The 27,763-nt window shown below is 40.8% G+C and overlaps 2 protein-coding genes across 21 annotated transcripts in view; one reads left to right on the top strand and one right to left on the bottom strand.

Moving 5' to 3' along the window:
- The window catches only part of PACC1 (proton activated chloride channel 1), an 80,377-nt gene that overhangs the window by 14,962 nt on the left and 37,652 nt on the right, over positions 1-27,763 (bottom strand). For 6 of the 20 annotated variants that reach the window (XM_090135070.1, XM_090135072.1, XM_031595503.2 and 3 more), the window contains 4 exons: positions 27,084-27,239; positions 24,660-24,960; positions 23,217-23,375; positions 677-836 (listed from right to left, as the gene is read on the bottom strand). In XM_090135070.1, coding sequence (XP_089991196.1) covers positions 677-716 — 40 coding nt within the window. In that variant the 5' untranslated portion in view covers positions 717-836; positions 23,217-23,375; positions 24,660-24,960; positions 27,084-27,239. Of the gene's footprint in view, positions 1-676; positions 837-2,512; positions 3,242-4,092; positions 4,423-4,458; positions 4,592-23,216; positions 23,376-24,659; positions 24,961-26,579; positions 26,686-27,083; positions 27,240-27,763 lie in introns of those variants that run through there. The other 14 variants (XM_090135077.1, XM_090135076.1, XM_090135074.1 and 11 more) reach the window with 9 other exon arrangements.
- On the top strand, positions 4,700-9,038 carry NENF (neudesin neurotrophic factor). Its single transcript, XM_031591720.2, has 4 exons — positions 4,700-4,864; positions 6,045-6,105; positions 6,894-6,997; positions 7,424-9,038. Exons 1-4 carry the CDS (start codon positions 4,700-4,702, stop codon positions 7,598-7,600), a joined length of 507 nt encoding a protein of 168 aa, XP_031447580.1. The 3' UTR covers positions 7,601-9,038.

The following is a 27,763-nucleotide window of genomic DNA, read 5'->3' as shown; positions in this document are numbered from 1 at the left end:
TTCAAAGCTTATTCTCTGAAGATCTTTGCACTAGTCTCACTTACACATCCAGAGTTACACAAACACTGCTTACTCCATACCCCTTTGCATTCTCAACTTCTTTTGGCAGTACTTGTAAGTAAAAAAAATTATGTACTGAAGTTACACATTCATATTTTGATTGTGAGCGATATAAAGCTGAACATGCAAAATAAACATCAAAACTAAAAGCACGGAAGGAGATAAATAGGCATATTTTATACTGACTTTTCTGTGTGGTGTAATTTAATGAGTCAGGCCCTTTCAGGCCATGCCACACTCTGCCCTTCAGCTATAATGGCAGGGTTTGCTGTTTGCTCCTTACCACAGCAAACACTAGCCTTTTTGTAGCTCCTACTGAACACATAACCACATATAAAGGTCCGTGGCCACACAAGTGTTCCAAATTTCATTGCCAGGAGACGTCAGCCAAGGAAATTAGGTCATTAACATGCATAAAATTGCACTACTAACAAAAAGTCTGTCTTGAGCAGCTGCAAAACATTTAGGGGATATTCATTTCAGGTTGGCATACCTTAATGTTCAAATCCGGCCTACATCAGCCCATTTATTAAAAACAAAACAAAAAACAAAATTTTGAACAGACACAGCTTACCAGGTACTTAGAACTCATAATCTTGGGGTCAACAGTGCTCACCTGGTAAAATAGCAGAGCTGGTATCTTCATCAACTCCCATCTCTTCTTCTCTCTCATCTGTTGGGTTTTCAGATACTTGTTCCACATCTTCACTCAGCTGTGTAGTTAAAACAGTGGTTCAATTTCCAAACATGCTCTCAACTTGCAATTGCTGGAATTTCTATGGTACAAATAAGAGAGGCTCCAACTAACCAAACACACAAAACCATGCCCCCAGTCCAAGAGCACCCAGTGTGTGTTCCAATTGTTCACAGGAGTCACATCTGTGTAGATCTAGAGCTGAAAATTAAGTGCCACTCACACTGCATTTAACCTACTTCTAGCCTGCTGTCTCAAGAATAACATCACCTTTTCTTTCAAGACGGATGTAATTGCTTCCCTGGCAGTTTCAGCTCACACAGAACCCCCAATTAAGGGGATGCCTTCTGAAATAGGCAGGAACTCTGTTCTGTTACTCAGTAACATATTTTAGGTATAAAGATACCACACCACATGCCAACAAACAGAGCATCAGCACCCCTTAATAGAGAAGTATGTAAAAAGCAAATTGAATTTTGACAGATATTAGGACAAAAACTCAAATGCAGTCCCAGCTATATAGGTAGGTGGGTGGGTCATTAAAAGACATTAAGACATCATTAATGTTTCTTTGAGCTCTCTGTAAATATTATTCTACATTAGCGGTGATGCAACTAATTGGTCTTCCAGTGTTTCCACACCAGCAGAGACCTGACGTTTTCTTGTTTTGCTATTCAGAGCTCTGGGTCCCAACCACCAAGACACCTCCATCAGAGTCAGAAGCTCCTCACATCAGAAGATCACACGGGATCAGGAAACAATTGACTGTTTGTTTTGCCCCCTCCTGTGCGTTAAAAGTATACCCTGCATGTCTTCCAAGCTTCTTTCATGGGAAGGAACAACACAAACTGCAGGTTGGTAAACCGAGTCCTTACAGCATATCATGTTCTGCACAGTACCCATCCAGCTGAACACTCAGTATCAGATACCTAATTCAGGCAGATTCGCTTTGTTCCTATTTCAAGGAAAAAGGGTGCATACTAAATGCACTACTCACACTGAATGCTAATAAACTTTACCCCCCCAACTGAACAGTAACTGTCTGTATCCGTAAGTGCTTTTCTTTTGTGCAACTCCAATTCAGTACTAAAATTATCATCGTTACATCATTAACAGTTCATCATTTGCATTTATTAGGAAAGAATTCATTAATTTCACATCTCAGAAGGCTGATGTAAAGCCTTCATCACCTCCTGACGCATTTCTGTATTTGTTTCTGCCATATAAAGTGAACTGGAAGCATTCACCAGTTACTTAAGTGCTAAGCATTTAAAACAAAGTACGTTTTCTGTTAGCACGAGGCAGGGAATACACAGGTAAATCATAGGCTACACTCAGCTCCTTTGCAGGAGACTTACCTGGATACAACTGAAGATATTTTTTGTCCAATAACCATTATAAAATAAATGAAACTCAAGACTGCCCCTTTATGCAGGGCCACGTCAGTTCTACTTACTTATCTAAAATAGGCTCTTGTGACACAGGAAGAATATTCCCTGAGCCTTTTGTACCAGTTTAGCTAAATCAGCTAAAAAGCCACTCTGAATTACACACCAATGGAAATTCTTGATCCAAATAGTTTACCAGGAATTACAAAGTCCATGTAGTGTCTCAGCTGACTCCTGTACCTTTCTGGCTGGGTTCTCTGATACCCACACCTCATCAGCTGACATCACGTAAGGGGTTAAGTGCATTCTGTTCCTAACAGCAAGAGATCTCAACAGGGGTTTAAACAAGAACATAGTATGCAACACTTACTATCATCTCAAGAGAGATCTTCTTGATTCTAGTAAGAAGGAAGAGAAGGAGCCAGCAGTACTTAGAAACAAACAGGAAAACCAGTAAGCAACCACATATTTTATGATCTCTGCTTACAACGCACACACAGTTTCAGAAACCTTTCCCATGGAGCACCAGGGAAGTACAGATAGCCAAAAGCAGGCAGAACTCACATTGCCTCAGGTGTACTGAGTAAGCTGAGCTGATGCACAAGCCTCCCCTTAACCAACTAATTTCACTGCAAATCCCAAACACCTGTCTTGAGAAGAAGCGGAGGTGCCCAACTGTGGCTGCTAGAAGCTAGCACTGCTTGTGGCCCCACACACAGACCAACCAGCATGGTAACTCACGCACAGAGCTGTGGAGAACCAGCACAGCAGTACTGCATGCAGTTTATTCCAGTTTTTCCAGAAACTTAGACAAAATCCCCAGATTGTGGCAGGTGACATTAGTGAATTTATCAGGCATAGCGGTGTTTACTCCCACAGGCTGGCTTTTCCTCTGCTATTTTTCATAAAGAGGTGAAGCATGGTGCTAATGTACAATGAATGCAACTCACGGGGCAGTTAAGCTTACAAGAGGATGTGGAGATATGATATTGAGAGCAGGAAGGGCATGAAATGGAGCTTTGTTCAGCAACCCTCTGTGTTCAGCACGTGCAGCTGACTGAGAAACAATGGCAGGAGCCTGCTCATGACCCAGCAGTTCCTTGCCCATCCCACACACTAGAAAAACAAATGCAGAGAAGATAACTCCAGCTACGTCAGCCTCCTTGCTAGGGCAGGTGCCCAGAGGAGGGATGGAAGGGCAGTAGTTCTGCACCAGCACACAGGCACTACGGAGCTGGGGACATGGCACATGGAGCAGGGCTGGGTGGTGCTGACTGATGCTCAGGGCATCGTGCATAGTTCGGTCTCTGCTTTCAGGTATCTCTGTGACATCAGTGACTGTCTCGAGCACTCCCCTGAATACAAGCTTTTACATGAGTTAAGCTCTTACATGAGTTACGTGCCATGAGGCCCCAGAGCGTGTCCAGAGAAGGGTAATGAAGCTGTGAGGTGTCTGGAGCACAAGTCTTATGGGAGCTGCTGAGGGAGTTGGGATTGTTCAGTCTGGAGGTTCAGGGGAGACCTCAATGCTCTCTACAATCACCTGAAAGCAAGTGGTGGCCAGCCTCTTCTCCTGGGAAACAGTGAATGGATGAGAGGGAATGGCCTCAAGTTACATCAGGGGAGGTTCAGGCTGGATATGAGGAAACATCTCTTCTCAGAAATAGCGGGGAGGCAGTGGCACAGGCTGCCCGGGGAGGTGGTGGAGTCACCATCCATGGAGGTGTTCGGGGAACGTGGGGATGTGGCACTGAGGGACGTGGTCAGTGGGCACGGTGGGGGTGGGTTGGCACTGGACTAGATGATCTCAGTGGTCTTCTCCAACCTTAACGATGCTAACGTCATCCTGATAATTACGGGATGAGGCCTTCCTACTCGATAAAACCCTCATAAACACAAGGAGAACCTGTCTCTGCAGGCCTGCCGCCAGACAACTGATTCATCCATCACCTTCTAACGCCTTCTGCTCCGACGCGAACGGACGCAGCTGGAACCGATCGGGCGGCACCGAGCTAAACGCCAAGTCCCGGGGGCGAAGCCCCGCGCGGCCAACAGCCGCAGCTCCGCCGCAGGAGCCCTCGCGCCGCCCCAGGTGCACGGAGCACACAGCCGCTACACGCGCACCGACGCACCTGCGCTGCTTTTCCCCGCAGGATGCGAAAAGCAGCGCCCTTCTGTAGCCCTGCCGCAGACGGGCTGACGGGAAGCCAGGCACGAGCGAGGAAGGAATCGCACCGCCAGAGCCGCCGCGCCCGAGGAGCGGCTCCTCCGCTCGGCAAGCGACAGCCCTCCCGCCGCCTCGCCCCCGCGCCGTACCTCCTTGTAAGACGCAGACAGCTCCGGCCTCAGCATGGCATCGGCGCGAGGCGGCACGGCCGAACCCCGGCGCCCTGCCGTGCCGGGCCGCGCAGGCGCCGCGACGGCCCGCCGCGGGGCTGCTGGGAGGCGTAGTACGGCGCGAGGCGCGCCGCCGGCCGCGGGGCTGCGGTTGGCGGCGAGAGGAGGGGCGGCGCCGCGCTCCTCCCGCGGGCCGGGGCGCCGGGGCGGGGCTGGTGGCATGGCGGGCGGCGCGGCGGGGCGGCCGCTGCGGGCCGCGCTGCTGATGGCGGTCGCGGCGCTGGCGGCGGCCGAGCGGGAGCTGCGCTTCAAGGCGCCGCCGGCGGCCGAGGCGCCGGTGCGGCTGTTCACCGAGCCCGAGCTGGCCAGATACGACGGGCAGCAGGTAGGGGAGGCGGGGGCTGCCCGGCTGCAGGGCTGCGAGGCAGCCGGGGTCGGATGCCCGTCCCGCTGCGCGGCCTGGGGCTGCCGAAGCTCCGCGCTGAGCCCGGCGGACGTGCGTCGCTTCGTGCGCTGCTGCCTAGCGAGGTCGCTGAACTTCAGGCTAGAGAAACTTTCTCAGAATGATTCGTTAAACCACACATTTAAGCAGTTTTTTTCTCCCCTCCGAGGTAATAAAATAACAATTGTAACTTCAGAGTTCTTAGCTTTCTCTGAGACAGACAGAAGAGACGGCAAAACTTCAAGGTGAGAAATTGCTGCATCAGTTGCAGTACAGAGAGATGCCTTCTCTTTTGACAGACAAGCTGGCCGGCTTTCCCGGGGCCTTCTCAACGTCCTCCCAAGAACTCAGCAGCTTGCACGCCTCAGGCAGGCAGACAGCAGCAGATCCCAGTTGTGTGTTAATCCCTTACTCTCTTAATCAAATAAAGAATGCTGTTTGCCTGCACCTTTTTATGTGGGGCAACATCCGTCTGCATTACCAAGAGCAAGATGTAGAGACAGTGTGAAGCACAAGCAAGAAATGTCAAAGGAGAGAACAGGTTTGTTTGTATACACACAAACAGATTTCTGCAAAGTAAACAGTTTTCATCACTGTCAGCTCCAAAAAAAGGCACTGTGTTGTGGAACACAGCCATATGCTTCACGCACCATAATGCATTCAAGAGAAGGGCCGGGAGATGCAATGTTGGTGTTGGTCTTCTGATGGCACTAAGATTTTTTTGCAAGGAGCTGCTTGTGATGTAGGAGTGCACAGCCTTTCTTTACCTCCTTTGTAGTTCCTGACACCATTTTCGTTGTTGTTTCTTCTCTTTCTGCTGCACGTGGCCAGTAGCTGACACAAGGATACACGAGTAGGTGATATCTGAGAGCCTTCAGAATGGCCAGGTATGAAAATACTATGCACTGCATTGCCCACATACTCACAGATGTGCCATTTGTACCAGGTTGTTGACTACGGGCTACGTATTTACTGTGCACTGGATTGTAAGCTCCTTGAGAACAGACAAATAAGCATTTTATCTTCTCCTAAGCATGCTGAGTACTTACGGGTTTCATAGGTAAAAGTAATTATATTTTGCCTACTGTTAAGAATTGAGGACATATCAACTTCTTTCTTTCAGGAAGGACAGCCCATTTACCTAGCAGTGAAGGGGGTAGTATTTGATGTCACCTCTGGAAAAGGCAAGTTGAGTTTTCCTCTCCCGTCTGCTGTTTTTGTGCTATTGTTCAGTCATTTGTTTTCAGATGTTCCCACGCTGTTAAAAACCCACAGTTCAATTGCAACAAAAAGAATATATGTTTTCTGTTTTTTAAAAAACTCAGTTTTCCTCTGCTGGTGCTAAGGTTGTTTCTAGGACGTATTCTGGTTTGCAGTTACTGCACACCCACAGATAACCCAGTGTAGCGCAGGCAGCTCAGGCTGATGGCAGAAATGCTGGAGACGTCTGCCTGGCTCCCCCTGTCCTTGTTGTCTTACTACTCTGGGCACATGAACTAGCCAGATAAAGGCTAACTTGGATGTGCCTGTATCGCATTGCACAGGGCTTTTTTTCTTTCAGCAGAAAGCGGAAGAGGAAACAGGAGGCTGTAAGATGTTTGAAGGCACCAAGGGTTCCTGGCCACTCAACTTAATGCCATAACAGGCCGTCATGGCTTGCTGCTGTGCTTGTCCTAAGCTTATATGCCTTGTTTGGGCATACATGTCTGATCTTCAAATCCTAAGTGAGACAAGGCTTGCAAATTCTGGAGTCTACAAACAGTCTATGAGAATATAAAGCACTGCTCCCTAAAATTTTGAGGCTGCAGCATTGGAATGCAGTGGCTGTGTTAAACTCCATCCTCTGCTTTCTGAGGACTGAGATAATAAAAAATTCTGGAGGGAAGAATCTTAGACTTGAGGTGACAATTTCAACTCACTAACAAGTGAAATAGGCAGGTTTTACGTTTGTTTTGTTATTGTTGTTTGACAGAATTCTATGGAAAAGGAGCCCCATACAATGCTTTGGTTGGGAAAGATTCAACAAGAGGAGTTGCAAAGATGTCTCTGGATCCAGCAGATCTTACTCATGACATAGTAAGAAATTGCCAATTAATTTTATTCCATCTTGCAAAATTTTATTCTTTTGCTTTGTGTGCTGCTAGTCAATGTACATGAAAAGCTCAGAAAGATGATGAATGATAACATTCAATTAACTTGTATGAGAATAGAACAGTTCAGTTGGAAGGGACAGTGGGTTGTTACTCATTGTACATCTGGTTTACTTTTTCAAAAAAAGAAAAAAAAAAAAAAAAGGTGACTAACAGTTTGTTTGACCTGAATATGTTAAAGTTTTGTAAGGCTGAATGAGAAGAAAGAAATTATAGGTTAGTCCATCAATTTAGTTAATCATGCTTTCCAAAATAAACCCAAAAGCTGACCTTCAGACTCACAGTAATCAAAAGAAGATAAAAATTAATTTTAATACCTATATTTTTATTTCTTTGACCCTATTTCATTTAGACAGGACTCACAGAAGAGGAACTAAAGTCACTGGATGATATCTTCAATAATGTTTACAAAGCCAAATATCCAATTGTTGGCTATACTTCTCGAAGAATTCTGAATGAGGATGGCAGCCCCAATCTAGACTTTAAGCCTGAAGATCAGCCACACTTCAACATTAGAGATGAATTTTGATAAACATTTTTGTACTTGGAAAATGCTTGGGGAGAAGCATGATATATTTCCTGAAAGGCACAACACTACTGTACTGTATATGTATACACATCTATATTTTCTGAACAGAAGACTGATTGATGATAGCTAATATTTGTAATGAATAACTGAAAATATGAAAGAAACCAGATCTGTATTAGTGGCGTATATACAGGATCTTTGCTCTGAATGGTAGGAATTTTTTGATGTTTTTGAAAGTTCTTTCTGCTTGTATTTCTTTGTTTGCAAGTACATTATGTAAAATTACATTTCTTAGCAGAGAAAAGAAAGCCTTTAAGGGTTGAAACATGAATGGTTTTTTTTGTGAATCCCAAGTTGTTTTTCATTCTTTGGAAAAGCAATGCATTATCTGGATGAGCAAACATTAATTCTCTGCTTCATGAGTATTGGCCCCATGTGTATTTAAGGAGGTGTAATAGATGCTTGTATTTTAAAAGGCATCATGGGTTTAGTATATGATAGGTTTGAGAAAACTGGATATAAAAACATTCACTCGTTCACTCTCAAAACATAATTACAGTAGAATATTTGTGTAAAGCCTACAGGAAAAATACGTGTTTTCTCTCCATGAGAACTACTGTGATACTTTTTCTTTCTTTTTTTTTTTTTTTGAAAAAAATATATCATCTATATTAGATTATTATGATTTCCTTTTAGCTTCCCGCACTCTTTCTCTCAAACAAAAAGGAAATCATCACCTACTTTTAGGTGATGTTTACCACATACTCTTACAGCCCAAGTTTGTTAGAGTATTTTAAAATCCTTCACATTGACAATTTCAAGTCTCATTTTTAATTTCTGTTAATTTTTCTTTGTTTTTACACTGGCTTCATCATTGCTGTTGTTGCAAAGAGATATGCTTTCATGTGTTGTTTTTCCTTTTAATCTACTATATAAACCTCCAGCTCCTCAAGGGCAAAAACACAGTAAAGCAAGAGGACAGTACGAGCGTGCACTTTATAAATTGCTGCTGACCACTGACTTCTAGTAACTGAAGAGGACTATAAATTGTCACATGTGGATTTTTTCTATCACTGCAAAAGGTTGACTTGTCATGGAAAAACTGAGCATCTGCTCCCACTTCCTCAAAGATGTTTTCTTCTGTTTCTTTAGCATTTTGGCTGTTTTTTTGAAGGGAATGTATTTAGATGATTCTCCACTTTAGGATTTGGATGTTGTGCTGTGAGAAAGGATCTGCTGCCTGTCAGTTATAGAAAGTGTTCCTACTTTTTTATATATATTCTTATTTTCACAGTGCTACTGATTTTACTCTTGTTTTGTATGTTATCATTACACCAGTTACTAAGCCCCAAGGGTTCCACAGAGTCCATTCTGTTTGTTGGTGCTCTGGGGCGAAAAAGTAAGTTTGCATTTATGAAATAAATACCACTTCAGATGGTTGGTTTTGTTTTACTGTCATTATTGTAACTGCTAACTTTTTGATTATACACCACCAGCAGTAGCTGGGAGTTGGCTCCTTGATGTAATACCTGCCATTTTTATGGGAGTACATGTCAACTCATTGATAATGGCTGCTGTTCTTCTACCAGCAGTTCTTCCCTTTCCCTTCCAGTTTACTTACAGGCTAGGCTGCAGTAATTGGGCTGCTGTGATTACTACCACATTATTGCTTTATCTAGGATGAGTTTATCCACCAGTAGTTCCTAGATTTTGTAGCTAGACTGTAACCTATGGCTTAACGTTATCATTTTCTCCCTGCTTTTTCCTATTAATGCTGATCTCAATGCAGGTAATTCATCAGCTCCCACTCATACTCAAATTCAGATGCATTTTGGTGAAGAAACATCCTGCTGCAACAGGAAATGGTTGATACAAACTCCACTTTTAGTGTGAGATCCTTGTGGATCCACCCTATCTTTATGTCTGCAAACTGAGGGAGATACTCCTGTCCTTCCCTTCTGTTACTGACAAGAATGGTATCACAAATGAAATGAGTGCATTTTGGAATGCAAAATGTTTCCTTTTTGTTTTCATTTTGTTTTGGGAACTAAAGCACTTGCTTATACTTCTCAGGCTCTTTGAGGTTCCCACTCAACAGAAACAGCATTATGGCAATAAGCCTTTATGCAAACATAGGTCCTCAACTACTCTTATTTAATGTATTCAGAGTACCACAATATTTCTTTCAGTATTAATCTGATGATGCTTTGATTTTTAAGGTTGTTACTTGTTTTGCTTACAAGCAAATTGTTATTGTGTTGTTCAGTCAGTTGCATTTCCCTGACCTCTGCATTATTCCAGTAAGACAACTGCTCCCACTATCAGTAAGCTGCAGTCAAAACAAGCACACTGTGTAAAGCCCCGCTGTAGTCCAATTACTACCCCACAGCTCCCTTGGAGGGTGATTAATTTCTTGCATTTCTTTCATTGCAAATGCCAATATTTTTGCTGTGCTGCTTCTAACCTGCATCTTGCTGATTTCACATGCGTGTTTTAATGATCTGAGGTTTTAATGGATAGCTGCAACAAAATACCTTATTTTAGTATTTAACAATAGTCTACTTTTCAGAACATTAATAATTATGAAATTATTTGGGCTTATAGGGCTTGTCACTTATTGCCATTCAGTGGGATTCAGCTGCACATCCGTAAGATGTGCTAAGTCATGGTGATTCATATTTGCATATTTTCAGATGAATACTGTGTATCCTCAGGAATACCTTAAAATTCCTACAACTGATGTAAACGGTACAGTTACACACTTTGCAGTTCATCATCCATGTATACTATTGCTTGAAGTTTTTGTGTCCATTCAGGAAATAATACAGAGCCACACAGCTGAGATAACAGATGAATGTAACATGAGGAATACTGAGATAAAGTAAAATGCATGTAAGCCCATAACCTGAAAGCTACTTACGTTGTCTAAGGAACTGATAGTTTCAAAGATTTTGTCTGTGTATGACTTGATTAAAACAAAGAAAGACCCCGAACTTTTAGATTTGTAATAAGTATTTGACTCAGAGCCCTATCTGTGAATGCTGATAGCTGCAGACATAATATAGGATGTATCTGACTACTTTGAGAGAAAAATCAGTGCTATATCAAAATGTGATTTTTCTTCACTCAGAAGTCTCGAAGTATACGACAGGTGAACATTACTACTAGAAGCACTCTAACAGCATAGGCATTATTTTGATCTCAGTGTCTTGACAAAACAAAAAACAAAACACAAAAACAGTCAAAAACCTTACACAAAAAAAAACTAACCCCGACAATAGAAGAGGTATGAAGTAAGAACACATCTTAGGGTGGTACTGGGGCAATCTATACTGGAAAGGTAGATTTGGCAAAGCAGTACATGCAGATCTGGTAAGAGACGGGTTCCCATTTTTATTTCAGTCAGATGTGGTCAGTGATAACAGTGTGAGCTTATAGCCTGTCTGTTGATATTTACACAGCTTCCTTTGTTTTTTCTTCCTTTTCAGTCAGAGGTGCAAGTCCTAATTTACTTGTTTACAAAACATACGCTCAGATCTTCTTGGCTTGGGTTAGCTGTTGCCAAGAAATCCACAATAATTAACTTTCTATTAAAAATAGAACTCTGCACCTAGATTAACTGCAGAGCCACAGGATGTACTCCTGAATAAACAATTCCTATTACTGTTTCCCACAGGTTATTTGTAGCTGCCACAATCAGAAATTCTGCCCTGTAATGAATATTTCAGATTACTGTTCTCTGTCCTGAGCTTGACACCAGCCTTAATCTTTCTGACATGAGACATGATCCTTCTGAGAAGTTAAAAGTTTAGGAAAATCTGGGTAAAAGCCATGTTAGAGATAAGCCATCCAAGAAAATCAGAATATGAGATTGTTATACTTCTTGGCATGTCTCCTTGGGCTTTCTGAGATTACACCACCACCAATAGTAGATTGATGGTAAATAGTCACATGTACTGAATCTAAACAGTCCTAACATGTAGGAATGTTTGAAGGTAGAGCTGAACTTAAAGCCTTGCAGCCCTACTTTTCCAGACAGGAGAGTCTTTGAATAAAAAAGGCCTACAGGTAGCATTTGCTTCAGTCTGTAAAGGAAAGGGTGCCTTCTTTTCTGGTACTCAGGCAGACAGAATTAGATGATGATTAAAGTGAAAATGTCCCTATGTGTTATTCTATGCTCTTTTGCAGAAATAGTAAATTCAGTAATGTTGGATATGCAGAGTATTATTGCCAAGCCACCAACCCACTATGCCTGAAGGATAACTTTATAGATTAAACTCATAACTGGTCAAAAGGAGCTGCGGCAGATCAAGAGCAACCTAGGAGACTGCAGCTACCTAACCTTTACTTAAAATTGAAAGGTTCTTTTGGTAACGATCACAGATAAATGCTGAGTAATTTCATCTCATTCTACATTTAGCCCTTTGTTACTTTTTATGTTTGAGCTAAGCTCTTACAGGCAGTCTCGTTGAAAAATCTAAATATTGTTACACAAAATGTAGTGTTAATTTTGAACAGCAGCACTGTGCAGATGTAGTTTAAAAATGAATGCTTTGCAGGAATGTTTTAGGAGTATGTGATGAGTCTCTGGGATTCTGTGCACTGATTATCACATGTGTCTTTAAGTTGCTGCTGCCAAGGATAAATACTTCCTTCCCAGTTCTCTGAATGGCCTCCTTGGAGACTGGTATGTCTTGGAGCTGGAAGAAAACAGGCTATTGAAAGGTTAACATGTGTAGCAGCAGTACATCAGTGGGATACAACAATCCGCAGCAGAGAAGGAAGGTGAGTGAAATTCTTCTTATGGAAAGCAGCAGGAGGTTATAAATAACTCACAGGAGAGCACAGTTTCAGAAGTGGTGAAACCTGCTGATGCACTCAGAGAAAAGGTTGAACTTCAGAATGGAAAAGCGTGACATCCCCCTTGGATGCAGTTCTGGGAAATTCAGCAGTTTGTGGCTGTTGGCTCCTTGCTTGACACCCTCAGTCTCATTTTCAAAAACATGCAGGCGTATGGCTTTGATACCTTGCCAGTGCCTGGATTCACAGCAAATCACACAGGTGCTATTCAGCCCACAACTTAGCAATTCTTCTCCTTTCATCTTCAGAAGACACCTACTTTAGTTGAAGAAAGAAGGCTGCAGTTTTCCTGACCAGGGACACAGAGATCGAAGTGCAGTGCTCCACTACAGCTCTGCAAGTTGCAGGTTTCCTGTCTGTTAAATGAACTCATGCTTCCCTCTAATTCCCTTTGCTGTGTTGGAGCTTTCAGCCATTTGAAGAAGGTAATGTCGGTTGGATACAATGGCTCATGTTCATCCATGCCTGTCATCACTTGGAATTTGCCTGTGCCCCTCGGACATTTGCTGGAATACTGGTAGGAAGAACGATGACCCCAACAGTACTTCTGGCTCAGCTGCTTAAAGATATTCTATAAAGGTATTTCACAACATTGCCAAGATGCATAATTATATATTCAGAACGTGCAAAATGAAGCTGCAGCTGGAAGCTAAAGGTAAACTTTTCATCCACTAGGCTTAGCTAGTTTATTTTAAAATCAATGAGGTATTTCAAATAAGTAAGAAACGGGCTTCCAACCCTCAAACCAGAGTTTGTAGACTTTGCAGACAAAGATAAACTAACGTGTACTTCTATAAGCATTTTAAGGAGCTTTTCAGCTTGGAAAAAAGGGAGTAAATTCTTCAGCGGGTTTTTATCTGAATAATTATATTAACTGTATCTGCTAAACAAATTAATATATATTTATGAGAACATTTAATACATAGGGAAATAGCTGTAAATGATTATTCCAGAATATTGTAGAATGCAACACTGCATACTGTGTCAGAGAGCTTGGGTGCAAGTTTCTCATGATTCTGTGAAAACCAAAGGCAGTCTAGATGGGTCTTTTAAACAAATCTGGCTTATGTTACCCTTAAAAAAGTAGCTCCCACTCCATTACAGTCTTTGATTTAACAGCAGCTGAAATAAGTCAGGGGATGCCTTGATGCTAACTGAAAAAATATCTCACCAAATGCTTTTTTTCACAGCTAGGAACCTGCTGGCCTCTTCTATTTCTGACTGTACACACCATTCATATTCACAGAACAACACTGTAAGAACTGCATCGATTATTTACACAAATACTTCTACAGTTCTGTATTAAAAACACATTCTGTGTTTAATGCATTTGAACTGAAAGCAGAGATGGGCAGCACCACGTGAATGGTGAAGTCTCCATGAGCCACTGTGTTTGGAAAGCCAAATCAGTTCTGCAGAATGTTTATATAAAAGCATTATATTTCATAACTTCCTCTAACTGGACCATCCTTTCAGTTATATCTTTTTCCATCAACGCATTTACACTGACTCACTGCACCTAAAAATAGTTTACATTTACTTTATCTTTTTGAACTCAGAAAAGCAGCACAAAATGGATCATGCCTACATGCAGTTATCTGAGAAAACCTACTTTGCTATTTCAGCTCATTCGTTTTGGTGTCTGAAAATCACTGAACCACATATTAAGTTGATATAAATTTACATAACCATAGCCATTATGGCTCCTATGTGCAAAACTATCAGTCAAGAGCGTCACCCCAATTTACAGCATAGTAGAAAACTACTTTTTAAGCTATAGAGAATGTTTCACTTATGGAAGCATTTTATCCTCTTAGAAACTAAACATAACTGCAGAATTACCTCAAACCTATACTAATATTACTTCAATTCAATCCAAACTTTCTGAATGTTATTTATTCCTGTGCTGGAGCAAATCTATGTTGCAGGAATTGGTTTTACCCCTCTGGAGCTGAGGAAACACACTTTGAATAGCAAGCTCCTGTCCCGTCAGGGAAGAGTCACAACCATAACTCACAGTGCTATGTCCTGCAATGTGATGGTTTCAGAGAGGAAGAAAACAAAGGAGGAAATAGAGGAACTATAGAGGAAGGAGTAGGGACGCAGATGTACAACACAGAGCTGATTTAAATGTCAACACTAAGGGTTACTCCTCTCTACAGATTTTTAGCAAGTGCTAAGCTCAAAGATGTTTTGAAACAGCTAATAAGAGAGAGAACAGCACAGATATCATTTACCTGTCATTTATCTACATGTACTTCAGAAAGCAGACTTCTGCTTCCAGCTATAAATCATTAATACCTCTAACTTTCAAACAATGCATTACAAGTTGGCCTTTAGGTTTATAAAAATCATCCTGATATGCTCAGTGCTGTTTCTTTCTGAGACAGTCTACAGAGAGCCAGCTGTCTGCGCTGGTTGTGTCGTACATCGCATTTGTGCAAAATGTCTCTCTGGAGCTTTCAGTTCCATCATTTAATATTCATGACAACCATCACTAACCTGCCAGCTGCACAGCCTTAGGATCCTGCCTCCAGATGATGCCAGAAGTTAATTTCTAAACACACAACCCCTGGAATACTGTGTTTTCCACTGTAGCGGCTCTGTCAGCTTGAAATTCTTGTGTTTAAACAGAATGAAGTGAAAGACAGAAGGAAAACTGCTAGAGAAAAGATAAAGCAAGAACAAGGGGGATTTCAGTACTCTCAGTTAGTGAACAATGTGGTTAAGCAATTAAATTAATCTGATCGGTTAATTATTCATTCTAGCATGTATGCCAAAGCTTTGGTAAAGCTGACAATTCAGATGCATCCATTAATAATAAAATGTGATGGGGTGAAAGGGGAGGAGGAAAATCCTTGCTTTTAAGCTGTATGGAACAAACTGTGCCACCTTAAAATTACACATAGCTCTCTGCCTATTTGTCAAAATAATATACAGATATTGGGAGCACTAAATATCTTCAATGTCATTGAGAAGAAATATATTCATGCTAAAAGCAAAATCTGTAATTACATTATGATTTTAATGTGTGTATTTTTCATCAAGAATGTCAGAATAATCAAATAAGAATTAACACTCCACATGATTCCATCACACAGCACTGAGAATTCAAAGGGATGTTGAGCTTCAGCTTCCCCATCACACAGTACAAAATATACAGTAGGTCCAACTCTGCTTGTTTGTTCCTGGAACAAACTCAAAAGCTGACACAGAATCGGGAAAAGGAAAGATCAGTAGGAGAAAGAGAATGAATGTAGAGAAGAATACCTCAAATTAAGCAACGGAGAGGTAGTAGAAATTTGGGTGCCAACAGTCTCAGTGGAATAAGCTATCAGAGCCAGCCTTGTTATCTAGTTGGGTCCTGCCTCATTACTTCAGCCTAGTGTAGTGAGGAAAGGCAGCACAACACATTTTAAAGAGAAAACTTGGAGATTTATTTATATTTTATATTGTACACAATATTTTGCATTTTATTTCTCCACCTAAATTTTTGTGATGGCTTTTGTTTAATCAAAGGTGGGAAAGTAGAAAGGCTTACGTAGTGCCTGAAGGAGAAAGAAATGATTTTCTGTAGTGCCTTGCAATGAAGCATCAGGGATAGATTTGCCAGAAAAAGCCAGCAGAGGAGGGGATTACAAACTCACTTCAGTCTGGACTGAAGCATCTCATCATCTTTTTTAAGCAGTTCTACATTTTCCAGGGGGAATCAATCTCCCAGAGGTGTTACCAGTAACTGTGTGCTTCTAAAATCACCTTCCAAAACTAAAGATTGTGAGACAAGCCGTTACATAAAACTTTATGTACAGGCAAATTTCAGAAACTTGTTATGCAAACAAGTTTAAAAATGCTTCCTTCCCACTGACAAAGGATTCAGAAGACTTGAGGAACGCAGAGTACAAATTATCTAATATGATGAAAACAAAGTGAAGTTACCAAACCCAGGAATACTGAAGAAGAGTAGGGCAAGGGCCTCTTAGTTTTTCCCTAATGGGCACCAAATGGGGACGAGCACACGCTACCACAGTCCACTTGTGCTTCCTGGGCTGAAGTGACTCCATGATCAGGAGCATCATCAGCTTTCACCGGACAGATCATAAGCATAAGGCCATACTGTTCAGCCATGTTCCAGCCTCTTGCTGCCTTCTGTAAAATCAACTCTTGATGTGAGTTGTGCACTTGAGACCACTTTAAACGTGCCAGCTTAGGACCAGCACTGTGAATCCTTTCGATATACTACTGCCACTTTGTTCTTACTCATCGGAGGGAGTCATTGCAGGGCTCTCCACAGCTTCAAGGTTCTCTCAGGGATAAGTCCATGAGGATTCAAAGCCCGATAGGAAATCAGACCAGGAAGACCCAATTTTCTAATATCTCTCTTCGTTGTTTGCATGTCCTTTCATAAGCGTAATCCTATCAGCTGTCCAATGATAAGCATCCCAAGCATGATAGAAATATTATGCAGACGAACAGAAAAACACAATGCGAGCTAATTTGCTGGCAGCAAGGTTCTCCTGCATTTCCATGGGGAAGAAAAAGCTCTACATATGACTAGCATGAGGCTTGTCCAAACATCAAGTCTGTAAGGAAAATTATTGTATCAGCTTTAGTAAAAGCTGCTTATCAAGGTGCTAGGTGCCTTAACAACATCAAAATTAAAATTCAAGGGAAAAAAAGACAGCAAAGATAAGGGAAGTGTTAGGTATTGAATACCTAACAGCAACTTAACAAAAAAACCAATAAAATCAAAATCCAAAGCCTCTTTACACTCAGATGCTATTCTGAAAGCCACTTTGCTGGAAGATTTCACCTTTTCTCTAACATCAGTCATAAGCTTTATGATGATGTGGCACAGCCATTGCTTTTTCAAAAAGAAGTGTGGTTCATCAGCTTGTTTCTGATCTCATCATAGACACAAGCTATCCACAGTGTTGTTTATCTTCTGTAATTTGTCAGATCAGGTTTTTCCCTCGAGTACTTTTAAATTAAGTACTGCTTCTACCCACAGTTAATTCAAAACAGCTAAAGGAAGCAGAAACAGGATGGTAAAGTATGCACAAATAGGTAACAGGCCCAGGGAGAAAGTTTAGGGAAAGTTTAAGTTGAGAGAGTAACTATTTCTGTATAAATGGAAATCACCTACAGGCAATTTTGCTTGTTTTTAGGAGCCTATTAACTCTGTATTTATGAAACTATTATGCTGTTCCTTTAGCAACAATCACAACAAATACTTCGTAAGGTGGTTGTGAAGCATGGCATTTTTATCTAGAAAGCTTTTTTAGAAGCAGTACAAAAATGAAATTTACTTCTTGCTGTAAGTATACCACCAAGCCAGCTGAAAGAGCGATCAAAGTTTGCCTTGCATTTCAATCTATGTTTCCCAGAAACTCCTCACTAGGAAACTTTATTAAATTTAGTAAGTAAATTTAATTTAGAAAGAGTTCTGTTTTCACTGTATTTCTCTTCCCCCATGTTTTCCTGGACGGTTGCTTTCATAACAGTTTCTTTGGTTTGCTTTGTTTCTATGCAACTTGAAGTCATAAAACAATTTTCAACTTGCATACATCAATAAAAAGCTCCAACTGAGCTATGCTGATGTTCACTGTTTCAGAATCCAATCCCTCCTTTTCCTGGACCACCAAAATCTATGTGCTCAGCTTTGATGTTTCCTATGGTGCTCAGAAACCTATTCTCTATATTGTTTAGATTAAGCTCTAAAAGAGGACTTCTCAATTTGTGAATGTAATTACAGATCCAGTTTCCATCCAGTATTTTTGAATTAGACATTTGCTTTTAAATAAAAATACAGTGGAACTTCAATACCCTACTGCAGTCATCTGCAAACATCATTATCCCTTTACCTTCACTGCTCCTTTTGCAGAAGTTTTATGGATACATGCTGCAAGGAGTTCTAGCAACACTAGCACAGATATTGTTGCAAAATGCAGAATAGGATAATTAATAATGAATACTGAAGCTATTGCCAAATCTAGTGGAAGGCTCTAAAAAGAAATCACGTTCTTGGTTTCTGGGGGTGGGATGAAAACTTCCTTTCCAATTGCATGGGACTAGGCAAAATTAAGCAGCTCTCCAGGGCTTTCACAGCCAAAGGTAACAGCCATACAGTCTGGTTCTTGCACTAAATGCCCACTTCAGATTATGGTGTTCACATGCACAATGAAGATTAGGGATTACTAACTGGAAAATGTTGGAATCCAGGAGTTAAAATGTTCAGTATAGCAAAACACAGGTTTGCCTACATCAGACAGTAAGAAATTACACTTTCTATATCCCCTGTTAAAGGCTTAGTTTTTGCTGTTAAAAAGCACTCCCGTTGTTCTTATAATTATTCTGAGATAGAAGAGAGCAAAACGTATCTGAAGACCAAATGCAGGAAAAAATGGAAATCAGTGGGATCATTTTGTAGAACGATCCTGAGCACATATAAAGAGAGAAAAAGAGAGAGTTTTCTGAGGGCAGTGCTGCCTGAACTGAGAGGCTTGGATTACCACAAAAGGAGCTGTTTCCTTTTGTCTATTTTCCTGCTTCATTCAGGGAAACAGGACTGCAGTTTAATCCCATTTTGATTACAAAGAATGTCCACAAAGACAGATCACTTCCTACCAATATTTTGAAAGAAATAAACCATAGATCTCACACACTGGCCCAACCACCGAGGAAAAAGTTACATAACTCACTTCATGCATACTGAGAAGTACAGAAAAAAATCCAGCAAAATTCCTACAGACATTAGGCTCTTCTCATTCAGAATTTGTAATCTAGGGTTTTGTTCTGTTTTTAACTTTAAGTAAAATATAGTATTAACATAAGGAGGGGAGAGTATGTCAAAACACATTGATGAAACAAAAAAAAAAGTGTGAAGAAGGGAAGAATGGAAAAACTGACCTAGTTCTCCCAATTCCCAAATTCCTGTGTTATCCTGTGTGAACCACTGAAACCCTATGCTCTCAGCACTCAGGTTCACCTGCCCTGAAATCATCACCTAAGGCTTGACTCTGTCCTTCCCTGTTCCTCAGACCTCTGGAACACTATGTGCTGTGTGCTCTGATGCTGCATGAAACTATCTGATTCAATGCGAATAGAAGCCAGAGATCTTGAGGTTCTTAACCTCAAAAGGATTTCTTACACATTTTCCCACGTTCATTAATTTCTGACACCTCAGGATGTTCAAATGAACAAGACAGTGTGCATACAGAAAGATCTCCCTTGCTCAAGCAACACAGAGGAGCAAAACAAAGAGCTGATACTGTACCTTCACTCACACAGGTTAAAAAAAAAAGCCTTTCCTAATGTTTATTTTTCCATAACTGAATTTCATGGGAAGCTCTGAAACTGTCTCTTGTAATTCCCTTTCAGAACAGAGAAATAAATAGAAGCTGCAGACTTTTCCAGAAAAAGGAAATCTGGCTCTTGTCTAGCTCAAGTTACTGCCAACTTCAACCCGCTCAAACAAAAAACCTGGCAGGAAAAAAGAAAACGTCTCTGGTGCACTTTACAATTTCAGCCTAACAAAGTATTTGCTTATATACTGTAACTACTGAGAAAGGCAGAATTGATTTCAACTTGTTTTCTCAAATAATATTCAGTTATTGGCAGCAGGCTGCTTAATGCAGTTGTGTTGAACGCTGGTCAAGAAGGGGCTGGTAAGAAGTGCAGTTGTAATGCAAGAAAAAAATGCATTTCTCAGCTCTTGTTCCTGCTTATATCTTGTTGTTACAGCCTCACACGCTGTGAGCTGGACATCTGTGACAGCTGGTTTTCCACAGTGGCTCATTTATCTCTGGGATGCTTGGCTCTGAGAGGCCAGACTTCGTCCTTGTAAGTGGAACAAGAGAGACATCCAGTGGCTGGATCGTATAAGTGCATTTTTAATCTAACGAGACAAACTCCAGTATTCTAACATATTCCATGCTCTTACCTATATAAGAAGACAACCATATGCCATCTGTGAGAGAAGGAGAATCAGAAGAAAACTATTCTTCTGGCTGAAGAATTGCTGCTATCTCTGCTGGGTATTCCTCCTGCCATCTGCAGACATTCTTGTGCATGCTGGGTCTATGTGCAGCTCTTGCTTTCTCTCATAAACTTAACTTCATTATTTTGATTCTCAATTGATGAAACTGTTCTTAAAGTCCATGGAGCTATAGCAATTTCTGTCAACCTAGAATCTCATTCTAAACATCTCATCGTTCCTATGGGCTCTTTTCACATCTGCCATTTTTCATTCAAATATTTTCTCCAATTCTGTACTACTTACTTTTATCTGTACAGTAAATTGATTTCCTAGTCATTACTGATACCAGAGAATTCCAGAGAATCAATGTGGTAAGTCTTGATATTAAGTGGTTTGATCTTCATGTAATAACAAGAAGATTCTAAATTTGCCACTGTAAATTAGTGGTATCTACAGCATTTTTTATTTAAAAATCCTTATTTTATCCTATATTAAAAAATCCCCATCCAAACTATATTTTATATACAAAAATACAGCTTCTTTGGAAACATACCAGCACAAGAGTACTTAGCAACTCAAAAACTCAAAGACAGAATGAATAAATAGAGAAAAAGCAGAAATAAAGTTTTGGACAAATTATTAGCAATAATAATTTACAAGTAATTTATTTGCTAAAAGCAACTGACATATATTAATAATCGACTTTTTAAAGGCGTGACCTCTACAAACTTGAAAAATGTATACCAATAAAATCTGATAAGAGAGTAAGGAATGGATTAATCCTCCAAAATGTAATGAAGAACTGAATGCAGGCGATTGCTGACTTCACTAACAACAGTGTAGAATGAGGCGATGTGGTTACAATTGATGGCTCTGAGCAAATATCCCTGTTTTTGGAAAGAAAATGGTATGCAGCCAGTGAAGTAAAGAGCAATCACGTAATGTGATGTCACAGATTAGTAGGGTATGCTGCTTGTTACTTAGGAAAAAAACAGACATACTCAATATGAGAAGAAATTAGGTTCCTTTCTTACCATATACATACACAGAAAAATGCATTGCACACAAGCTAAAACAACATATCAAGCTGCAATAGAGTTATTCCTAATATATAAAAACACAGAAGGAGACATTTCACTCTACTGTGCATTACCCTGCAAGGTTTTTCAACCATGCTGCTGTTGCCACTACTACTACTACAAAAACAGTACAGAAATGTCCACAAGGCACTTCTTAACTGCTACCTAGTAAAAATTCCTTGGTGCAATTTTCATTTCAACACTCATCCTGTGCTTGAATGAAATAAAACATTTCTTAACTATCAAATATCCATTGGACTTGATTTTAATAGCTAGCATCATTAGAATCTACTTTGAGGCTTTAAATCAATATATTCCTAGACCTGAGAGTGACTAAAAAAATCAGAGCAAGTATTTTTCCCTTGGAATTTTAGACCATATTTGACGTAATTGGAAAGCCAAACACTCTGTTGAAGCAATGCATCTATAATCAACAGAAATCAAAAACTGAAATCAGAATCTCATGTTTTGAACATCACGTGCACTCTCTCTAATAATCTTTGGACAAAGATCAGTTCTTTTATTAATTTATCAAAACACTGCTTTCATTCTTGTGTTTTTAAAGGAGGCAGAATAGGTAACATTTGGAGAACTATTAGATATGCAGCATAACTACTCTTTTAATCTGACACCTTTTTTAAATAGAGGGCGCATCCTGGAACTGCTGTAAGGCAGAGCTATTCACATCCTCAATTGTAGGGATCTGACATGGTACCCACGTGGCATCCCACTCAGCAACCCCTGCAGGCAATTCAGAACACCCACCTGAGGAGTTTATGCCCTCCCTGCTGACTATGCAATGTGGGCCGCTGAACTTCACCATCATGTAACACGTTTGTAAGTGATCAAATATTGCTGCCTGTTGGTGAGCACTATTCACAATTCACTTATACAGGTGGAGACCCATGGCTCTGACTGAGGTACAGTGTTCAGCAAGTCTCATGCTTGACCAGCCTGGAAAGGGATTTGGCATTTAACAAACGTTGTTAGCTAATTCCAGGTCCTTATATGGTGGTGGACCACCAGTATCTGAAAAACCTGTACATCAGAAAGCTGTGTTGCACCCAAAGCAATCCACCTAAGCAAACAGCAATTTAGTATGTTACTTCCATTACTCCTATTTCCTTCACTTTTGCAGCACTATGTTGTGACACATCAAGCTGCAGCCCACCTAGCACAAGGGCCACCTCCCAAATTAGCTTTGAGCAGTGTTAAATTAACTGCCCAGCTGCCTCAACTCAGAACAACCTAGCTCAAGGACCAGTCCATCTGTTAAGTCTAGAATAGCGGTATCAGAAAGCAGAGACAAAAACACTCGCTTCAAAGCATTTAAAGACAAATCCCAGTCTTCTTTCCCATTCATAAAAGAAAGCTACTTACTGACAGTCAGGCATTAGGAGATAACAGATCTTCATTTTATTACCCATACTGTTATATGCTAGAATAGCTCTGTAGCACAAATTGGCCTAGTTGGACGACAATTCAGTAATGCACAAAGCTGTGGAAGGGCACCTACATAAAGACCATGCAGTTCAGAATTTGCCTGCCCAGACGCAGTTTTGTCTACAAGAAGATTTTAGGTCAGGTAAGTGAAGGGCAAATGGCAACTGCACTCCTACCAATCTGTCTGGATGGCCACTGCAATTTGTGATCAAGTTTAAACAATCAAGTTTTAATATAGGATAAAATCATTAATTCTTACCTAATTGCTGTACTTCTGGAGATAAAAAATCCTTCAGATTTCTGCCTCACTGGGAGGAAAAAGTGACTGGCTGAAGTTAGCACTTGGTTTCATAGGAGTTTCTTTCTTTATATGCTTGTTCTTGCAGAAGAGTGCATAAAAATCCATGTGAATTTTTTCCTATTAGAAGAAATGTTAATTATCAACATGGTAATTCATGGAATTTTCACCTAGTTCTGTATATTATTACACTTACATGAATACCAGAAACTAGAAATTATAATTACTTTTTAGGTCAGGTTTTGTTCCTTTTTTAATTTAAAGGTTAAATCAGCAATTAAACACGAATTAATCAATGATTTATTAATGTAGGTCCAAATGTATTAACAAAACATTCTAATATATGTATAGGAAAAGTAAAGTAAATTTGAGATCACTTCTAGTGTTGTATTTTTTTCCCCTTAGCTTCCAAATTGCTTTGAAGTCTGTTATCATAGGCAGTAATTCACTGAGGGAAAAGTTACAATCCTGTGGTATTTACATATGGTAAGAACTCACCATGATTTAATGCAAACATATAAAAACACCATCTCTGAGACAGGATCCTCTAACAAGTGGCGATACAGTACTGTTTTCTACATTGCAAATTCTTTGCATTTGGGATCTTGATTTCATCAGTGGCCCACAAACACCACGATGAAATAGCTATTACTGTCACTCCCCTCTCCGTACAGAGGGAAAAATGACATTGAAGGTTTCACCAAAACTTTATAGAGTTGAAACGGAGCAATAACTCAAATCTCTTGACTTAGAATCACAGAACAATGTGGATTGGAAGGGACTTTAAAGCCCACCCAGTCCCAACCCCAGCCGTGGGCAGGGCTGCCATCCAACCTGGCCTTGAGTGCCTGCAGAGATGGGGCACCACAGCTTCTCTTGGCAGCCGTGCCAATGCCCCACCACCCTGAATGAAGAATTTATTTTTAATATCTCAAATCTAACGATGTTTTGTGCTTTTCCAACAAATATTCTTCCACGTGCTAGTTCCAGAAACAGCACAGAGGAATGGCTGAGGCAGTGGAAGAAAACTTAAAACTAAACCTGAAACCAAATTACGTTAGCAAAGTACCACTATCACAGTTAAAATCAATTTTGTTTCAAAGTTCGTCTGTTAAAAACTTCTTCCTAAATGCTCGCTGTCATTAAGCAACCTTCTCAAGGCAAGTTGGCTCTTCTGGAATAGCATTAGTGTGTAAGAAACAGAGAAAAAAGTGCCAGAAAGCTGCCAGCTTCTGATACGAGCTAGCAAGCAGAGCATTTTACCACTAGAGGACAGTATAATGTAACTAACTGGAAATGCAGCAGTGGGCCGAGAAGACTCAGGGCAGCAGCGCTGCTGAGAAGTAGGATAATCTGTACGAAGAGGACTGTGTGGTAAAATGAAAAGATAAAAAAGGCACACACTTTTTTTACTGAGGCGTGGATAAGTGCACCAGCATACAGGCACGGCAGTGATAATGCTGAGGGTGAGCTCCGGTGGCCAAGCAGAGTCCATGGTGGGTCTGTGCTCCTCTGTTGGGCTGGGTGTTAAGAAGCTACTAAGATTCAAAACTGCTACTTAGCATACATTCTCTTCCAGGGACCAAGGCACAATTCTGATTCCATTTATATTTCTGAATCACGGCATCAACTTCTGTGTAAAAGTTCCTGCCAATTTCTGATGCGGAGATGACCTGTTTTCTTCAGGGTCCAGGTGAAGAGAGCTCTGCAATATCAGCAAGTGGACAAATATCAGAACAACTCTGAGAACCTCTGCAATGGCAGCACAGGATGAAGAGGATTGGAATGAGAGATGTGATAAGAGTGAGTGTTACCTCAGATGTGAAAAAAGAGATGCAGCTGGACATATAGGAGAATTTGGTTGTCTCTCATTAATTATTTTTAAGGACCAAATTAGCCCAAATTAATAAAAATATGTACGACAGAGGTATAACATAAATATGTAAAAATAAGCAAATTAAGTTTATGTAAGGAACAGTCCCATGCTAAAATGTGTGTGACTTGGGCAATGGCCTGAAGCAAGGAGAGCTACTGAACTATTCCGAACTCTGATGGAGATCAAGCGACTTGGTCAATCTGTTCATCTATGTCTATTTTTCTGTACAAGAAATGCTGAAATGCTTATGTCACTGTGAGAACTGTAAGTAGAAAGCACTCGATCAAAATCTTCCAGCGTTACACCTCAAAAAAGTAAGGCAAGAAATGTCTTTACCCGAGGGAACTACAGCTCTGGGAAAGTTGTGAGACAAACAGGAAAGGAGGGAATGGCATGTCTCACAGCTGTCAAAGCGCACAAGTGATGTGATTTACAGTACAAGAAATGGCAGATTTGAGGTGAATACATAGAAGGGATTTACATCTGTGCAGCATGAGGGGCCATTAGCAGCATCTCCTCTTGCAACAATGCCAGGGCACAGTGGGGGAAAGGACAAGATGACTGCACTGAGGAACAACAGCATCATACTGAACATTTCAGTGTAAATTTGTTTGTTTTTTTTTTCCTCCTTTCCATGAATTGATTTACATCCACTTCAGTCTAGAACAGAACCCCAGAACAGAACAGAATTCAGAGGCAATGAGATTTCTGTTTAGTCTACTACAGAGAAGAATGGAGGTTCACAGGCACTCAAATCCAGGTCTCTGTTCTGAGCAAAAGTGATCACATGTAACCCAGTAATTCCTAGGGAACTCAGCTACACCCTCTTTCTGGCTGCTCTGTACCAAAACAAGGTGTATTTTCACAAACATCTCTTTCAACAACAGTACTGGCTTTAACACCTTGTTCCCTCCAGTTTATTCCCACCTTACACCACAGCCTTACTTATGCCAGGATAGCTGCTGGTAAAGGCACAAACTAAACTGTAGCGAGGAAAATAACCCCCCAATAAGTAGATGAATGAATAAATTCGAGTTGAATTTGTTTCCCAGTCTAAATCACTGTGCAGTCACACAAACTGAGACAAAATAACATACAGGTACGGGTGGGAAGCAAGCAAGAAGGACCATCTAGTGGATGGCACTACTGTGAGAAGGAACTATTTGTGAATCCACTCCCCAGGGGGAAGCTGAACACAATCCTTAATCACTGCCAGTGCACATTTAAACTTTGGCACCATCTCAATTGTTCAGCTCTTATCACTTTTACCTGAGCACCTAGACAAAACTTAGAGTTCTGGAGATCCTTCCAGTTAGAAGACGTCAGCATGGATTTTTAATTAAACATAGTAACTGATTTACTACTACCAGTTTCACAAATGATAATTAGCTTTTACTACCAGTTTCAGTGAGTACTGTTAACTGATCATTATCCTACCCCGTGCTCACCTCGCTCGCTGGCCTTGCCTCACCAGCTGCAGCACAGCGCAGGGACACTTGGCTCAGCCTCTGCCACAGCTGGGGAACAGAATGGGGCAGCCAGGCAAGGAGTGCAAAACTTCCCCCACACCTCTGCTGCTAGGAGCACAGAAACCTCCTCCATTGATACCACTCTTGTTTGCAGGCTGTGCTCATCATTTGGGGCTCTCAGCTGTGCCAAAGGCAGGCACTCAACTTGCAGTCTAGCCGAAGGGCTAGAAACCTCCCACAGAGAGAAGGTAGAAACTAGAACTGACTTTACACTTTGTTTGTTTTTCTTCTTTTCCCTCCAATTTATTTATCAGCTTTACTCTCAAGATAAAACTAACAACTGGTTTTACAGAGCTTGACACTTTCCAGCTGTGCAACCAAACAAATGAGACGGCTTACAAGAGCCCCCAGCTGGTAAAGTGGGATACGGCCCTACACTCACAGCTTTTCTCTATGCTTATCCAAGATAAACTTCCTACTTACCCTGTGTTTCTTGTTTTAGCTCCCAAACTCAGCTGCATACATTTCCCTGTCCTCACAACTATTTAGTATTGTCCATTATTCCAAGTGCCCAAGAAGTTTGTGTGCATTTTTGTTTCCAGAATTGTTGATATGCACGTCTCTCTCACAGTACAATTTCTGTAACATAAGATTACATAAAATAAAGTGTATCAGTAAAACTTCCTGATTTCTGCAAAGCTCACCTGAACAGTTAATAACACACAAACACATGAATGCAGCTGCATCTTCCCCTTGAGTATGTATGAAACAAACAACTTAACTCAATCATGGGAAGAGAATTTATGCCAATAATTGTAAAGACAAATTGAAGGGGAATTGATAGTCCTATTTTTTCCCCCTTAAATATTGTTAATCTGCATCTAGCAAGAGACAAACACTGTGCCTATTAGGAAGGGACAAAATCAATTTTAAGATTGAGCATTGCATAATGCCTGCATATTCAATGGCAGAAAACTATAGACACTTTACAGAGGCATTCTCTCTCTTATGACTATTGTCAGTTCATATTTCAAATAAAGTTTTAAAATATTCCTTTATCTGTAGAAAATATAGGAATAGATCTGCAGGAATGAAACAATACTCAGCAGTGATGCTGTGGGATAATTCCAAAGATGTAAACTACAAAACATATGAAATCCATT

This window comes from Phasianus colchicus, chromosome 2 (assembly GCF_987193195.1).
Source record: "Phasianus colchicus chromosome 2, bPhaCol1.hap1.1, whole genome shotgun sequence".
In the NCBI taxonomy this organism is placed as follows: Eukaryota; Metazoa; Chordata; class Aves; order Galliformes; family Phasianidae; genus Phasianus; species Phasianus colchicus.
Note: the sequence above shows the minus strand (reverse complement) of the source record. Positions and strands in the feature narration are given on the sequence as shown.